Source organism: Formica exsecta, unplaced genomic scaffold (genome assembly GCF_003651465.1).
Source record: "Formica exsecta isolate Colony F162 unplaced genomic scaffold, ASM365146v1 scaffold193, whole genome shotgun sequence".
Taxonomy (NCBI): domain Eukaryota; kingdom Metazoa; phylum Arthropoda; class Insecta; order Hymenoptera; family Formicidae; genus Formica; species Formica exsecta.
In genome coordinates this window covers 18,163-23,331 of record NW_021849229.1, presented here as the reverse complement: position 1 = coordinate 23,331, position 5,169 = coordinate 18,163, and the positions used below count along the sequence as shown (strand labels likewise).

Below are 5,169 nucleotides of genomic sequence, written 5' to 3'. Positions count from 1 at the left end.
CGCGTGCGTGCGTGCGTGTCCGGCGAACCAAGACAAGACCACTAGCGTGTCCTGCCAACTAAGGCAAGACCGGGATGAGAACACTGGTGTATGTGAAGGAATAAAAACACTAATTATTTTATGTTATGTTCAAATTGATGTCTTTCGACAACTTGGCAGTGTCCTAAGCGAATGTAAAACGTATCGATAACGTTAGTTAAAAAACGTGATTGAATTGATGTCTTTCGACAACTTGGCAGTGTCCTAAGCGAATGTAAAACGTATCGATAACGTTAGTTAAAAAACTGGGTGTGATTTGAAACGAAACGTTCACTATTTTTTTACGCAGCTTTGTTTTCAAATACCCCCAGTAAAAGAAGTCTAATGGGGTCAGATCTGGTGATCTTGGTGGCCATTCTATTGTGCGTCTTCTACCAATCCATCGATCAGTAAAAACATCGTTGAGAATATTTCGAGCTTTCAGAGAAAAATGAGCCGGAACCCCATCCTGCTAAAACCAAACATTGTGGAAAGCTTCTCCAGCAATATCCTGAATAGCCGGTATCACTTGGTTTCTTAGCAAATTGCAATAATTTTGAGAATTTAAGTTTCCTTCAATAAAAAACGGTCCTATAATACGATTAAACATTATTCCGGCCCAAACGTTAACCTTCTGAGGATACTGCGTGTGACTGTCCCTCATCCAATGCGGATTTTCATCTGCCCAATACCTCATATTCTGTCGATTTACAGAACCGTTTAATTCAAATGTTGTTTCGTCAGAAAAACAGATCCAGTTGAAAAGCTGACAATTATCAGCAAGTCGTGTCATCATTGTGTCGCAAAATTCTACTCTTCTGTCATAATCGTCTTTGGATAGCTCCTGGACTAGATGTATTTTATAAGGATGATAGTGATGCTTTTTCAAAATTCGATGGACTGATGTTGTGCTAATATCATTTTTTTTAGCTACTCTCGAGACCGATGTATGGGGATTATCGTATACAGTTAGCAGAACATCTAAAGCTTTTTCGTCATTACTAGCATTTTTGGGTCTTCCAGATCTAGGCGCATCTTTAATTACACCGGTTCTTTGGAAACGACCAACAGTTCTTTCAACAGTTGACTTTGAAATTGGTTCACGGTCAGGATATGTGGCATTGAATAAATCCGCTACTTCTCGATAGGACCTTATTCTGTCGCCATACCCTCTCATCATCAATACAGTGATCTTTTCCGTATCAGTTAAATGCATTTTCTGACAATAAAAATGTACTAAAAGTTGTTTGGTTCGAACTCAAATGTCAATGCCCATATACCGGCGACCTATGTTATGCAGTAGTTGATGTTTCCTTAGAGAGTTTTCACTTGTAAACTCATTATTTCACGCGGTTACTTGTGAATTTTGAAGAGCGCTTGTTTAATATCTTTTTTTCTTTAGTATTTTTCATTTTAGTACATTTTTGAAAATGCATTTTGAAAATGCACAAAGGTCTATGAGACTAGGTCCGAAAATTTAGAAGAGCTGCAAGAAAAAATAGTGAACGTTTCAAATTCAATCACACCCAATTTTTTAACTAACGTTATCGATACGTTTTACATTTGCTTAGGACACTGCCAAGTTGTCGAAGGACATCAATTTAAACATTTGATAAAATAATTAGTATTTTTATTCCTTCATATACACCAGTGTTCCCATCCCGGTCTTGCCTTAGTTGGCAGGACACGCTAGCGGTCTTGCCTTGGTTAGCCGGACACGCACGCACGCACGCCCGCACGCACGCACGCACGCACGCCCGCACGCCCGCACGCCCGCACGCCCGCACGCCCGCACGCCCGCACGCCCGCACGCCCGCACGCCCAATTATATTATATATATTAATTATATTATGTATATTAATTATATTATATATATTAATTTTATTAAATCTTTTATATAGATGATAATATTTCTAATATTTCCTCTTGCTCAATTTTTGCATTACCGTACATATCTTCCGAGTTGAACCTTTTGAGCATATTTGTTGTTGGCTGGAAGTTAATACATCCACCTTGTGGCATATTAAATCGTAAGAGCGCAGAGCGTTCTGCGCATTACATGTACACGGTTTTCGCTTGTGTGCGTATCCCCTCCACTACGGTTGCGTGTTGCTGGCGTGGATAATCTGGCTACACTGATTATGTATACTAATCATAACGTTGGCTCAATCAACTCCGATTCCAATAAGATTTTCAATTTTAAGGCCATCCTTTAAAATTTGATTTTTGAAAGTTGTTGTCAACGTATTATAATAGCATCTCCACTTTCAATTTCGATTAATCTATAAAAAGTTGTTACGATTGTTTTCTTCGTTTCACTAAAATATCTTATCATAAGGCAAAGAATTTTTGTGGTAACCACTGCTGTGCTTTCATCGATAATCAATGAGTAGGATCCATTACCAAGATCAATAACAAGATCTTCTAAAAGACAAGGAGAAATAACATATTTTATTAATGCCGTACACTTGGTTCTGTGTAATTTTAACTCGCTTAATAGTTGAGATGTTTCATCAAGGGTTTTTATTAAATTTCCAAGGTGGTCGATTGAAGACACAGAACAATGCTCTGCAATGAATGCAGAAATCTTCAATTCGGCCACTTTTCTCTTATCTGATATAGTCTGCTTTACAAAATCTGTCATCTTTTTACTTGTAAAAAATTTAAATGCAGCTAAATGTTTTTTGCATTTTCCATGATTTTGGATATCCTTCTTATATATATATATATACTAAAAATACAAAAAGAGGTAGCACATATTGGTTTACATACGTTTCCTAACATATCTAATGATCATTTGATATGTTTATGAAATATATGTATTATCCAAAAGATGATACATATTGCAGATTTTATGAAGTTTCTATTCAATGATTCCAATATATTTATATGAAATGTATTTATTTCAATCATATTTCAATATATATTTTTTTTATTCTTACAGCTGATATGGTACTACATCGTTTCACTAGCATGAAACAAACTTTTATGACGAACTATCGGAAAGAGCGTAAATCTAAAGGAAGATGTAGTGGAAAAAGTCCCGAAGAAATATACAAACCAAAATGGATTTTATATGAGAAGCTAAAATTTCTGAGAAAAACATGTGCTCAGGCAGATAGTCTGTCTAACTTACAAAATCCTTTAAATATTTCAAATTCTAATAGCAACGAATCTTCACGAAATGATATTGCAATGGAAAATATTGAGTTTCTGGAAAATGATTTTACAGATATACAAGTGAGTTTTGTAACAAGAAATATAACATGAGTAGTAGATAATATATTTCTAATGGATTGATTTTTATTTTATATTATTTTAAGCAGCTTATATATCTAATTTATTTTATTAAATATTTGATTTCAGCAATGGCAAGCCATGCCTATTGATAATCAAGAAAATGAAACTGACAACAGCCCATCTTTCACAAGTACAAATAGTCCAGCAAGTTCGTCATCGCTTTGTTATAAATCTAATCCAAACAGTCCATCTGATTCATCAACAGCGTTACCAGAACTTACTCATCCTTCTGCCTTGAAACCATATAACAGACAAGACATGTATGTGAAAAGAGGAGCAGCAAAAAAAAGGCGGGTGTCAGTAATAGAGGAGGCAATGGATGCCATTAAAACATTGACAAATCAACCATTACCTATTTCTGACAATGATTCAGTAGAGCACTTTGGAAATTTCGTGACAGCAAGATTACGAGAAATAAGTCCTATAAGTCGTAAGAACTGTGAACATGAGATTATGAAAAGTCTTGCAAATTATTAATTACCAAAAATTACCAAAAACCACACACACACACACACACACACGCACACACACACACACGCACGCACGCACGCACGCGCGCACGCACGCGCGCGCGCGCGCGTATATATGTATGTTATGTTACATTATTGCATGTCACATATAGTTGCAATAAATTATATATTAAGTTACATTATTATATATATTTGCAATAAGCTATATATTATGTTACATTATTACATGTTATATATGTTTGCAATAAGCTTTAAGAATTTTATTTTATATGTTCTGTATTATTAATACATTTTATAACATAATTTCCATTATAAAATTCTAACTTTTTAAAAAATATATATGTATTTAATTATACATTTGAAAAAAAGCTCAAAATCTGTAACCATCAACCATACGTTCTTGCCATGGAACAGCTCCTACTCCATTGAAATAATCACACCACTCATCTCTAAGTTGAAGGGCAGCATTAGCATGGCGGTTACCTCCTTGATTGCCCAAATTGATCATTCCAAAAGTAGGTTCTTGTCGCCACTTTCCCGGATGAAATCTATACATGAGTTCGTCTTCCTTATCAAGAAATTCAGGAGGAGTATACATATGTCTTCCCACTACACACACACACACGCACGCACGCACGCACGCGCGCACGCACGCGCGCGCGCGCGCGTATATATGTATGTTATGTTACATTATTGTATGTTATGTTACATTATTGTATGTCACATATAGTTGCAATAAACTATATATTAAGTTACATTATTATATATATTTGCAATAAGCTATATATTATGTTACATTATTACATGTTATATATGTTTGCAATAAGCTTTAAGAATTTTATTTTATATGTTCTGTATTATTAATACATTTTATAACATAATTTCCATTATAAAATTCTAACTTTTTAAAAAATATATATGTATTTAATTATACATTTGAAAAAAAGCTCAAAATCTGTAACCATCAACCATACGTTCTTGCCATGGAACAGCTCCTACTCCATTGAAATAATCACACTACTCATCTCTAAGTTGAAGGGCAGCATTAGCATGGCGGTTACCTCCTTGATTGCCCAAATTGATCATTCCAAAAGTAGGTTCTTGTCGCCACTCTCCCGGATGAAATCTATACATGAGTTCGTCTTCCTTATCAAGATATTTAGGAGGAGTATACATATGTCTTCCCACTACTTCAGTTCTTAACATATTATGTATACAACAACAAGCTAATATTATATTTGACGCATCATCAGGATCATATCGCATTGCTGATCTAAAGATTTGGAATCTTGCACCTAATATTCCAAAAGCATTTTCAGAACAGCGTCGTGCTCTGGACAATCTATAATAAAAATAAAATTAAATATGATAAAAATTAACA

At 34.8% G+C, this 5,169-nt stretch overlaps 2 protein-coding genes and 1 long non-coding RNA gene across 3 annotated transcripts; 1 reads left to right on the top strand and 2 right to left on the bottom strand.

The window, feature by feature from the left end:
* Positions 1-490: 490 nt before the first annotated feature.
* LOC115234033 lies at positions 491-1,234 on the bottom strand. The gene has a single exon (XM_029804736.1). The coding sequence runs from the start codon at positions 1,232-1,234 to the stop codon at positions 491-493; it is 744 nt and encodes a 247-aa protein (XP_029660596.1).
* A 1,626-nt stretch (positions 1,235-2,860) lies between these two features.
* On the top strand, positions 2,861-4,388 carry LOC115234036. Its single transcript, XM_029804739.1, has 2 exons — positions 2,861-3,258; positions 3,385-4,388. Exons 1-2 carry the CDS (start codon positions 2,908-2,910, stop codon positions 3,793-3,795), a joined length of 762 nt encoding a protein of 253 aa, XP_029660599.1. The 5' UTR covers positions 2,861-2,907; the 3' UTR covers positions 3,796-4,388.
* LOC115234038 lies at positions 3,351-5,136 on the bottom strand. The gene is made up of 2 exons (XR_003883872.1): positions 4,850-5,136; positions 3,351-3,755 (listed from the first exon to the last, which is right to left on the bottom strand). It is a non-coding gene; the product is annotated as an uncharacterized LOC115234038 (long non-coding RNA).
* Between the last annotated feature and the right edge of the window lie 33 nt (positions 5,137-5,169).

Bases quoted from the DNA above. Each gene is read 5' to 3' on its own strand.
- LOC115234033 (XM_029804736.1), bottom strand. From the start codon at position 1,234: ATGCATTTAACTGATACGGAAAAGATCACTGTATTGATGATGAGAGGG.
- LOC115234036 (XM_029804739.1), top strand. From the start codon at position 2,908: ATGAAATGTATTTATTTCAATCATATTTCAATATATATTTTTTTTATT. The intron at 3,259-3,384 runs GTGAGTTTTGTA...ATTTGATTTCAG, and splicing joins ATGATTTTACAGATATACAA to CAATGGCAAGCCATGCCTAT.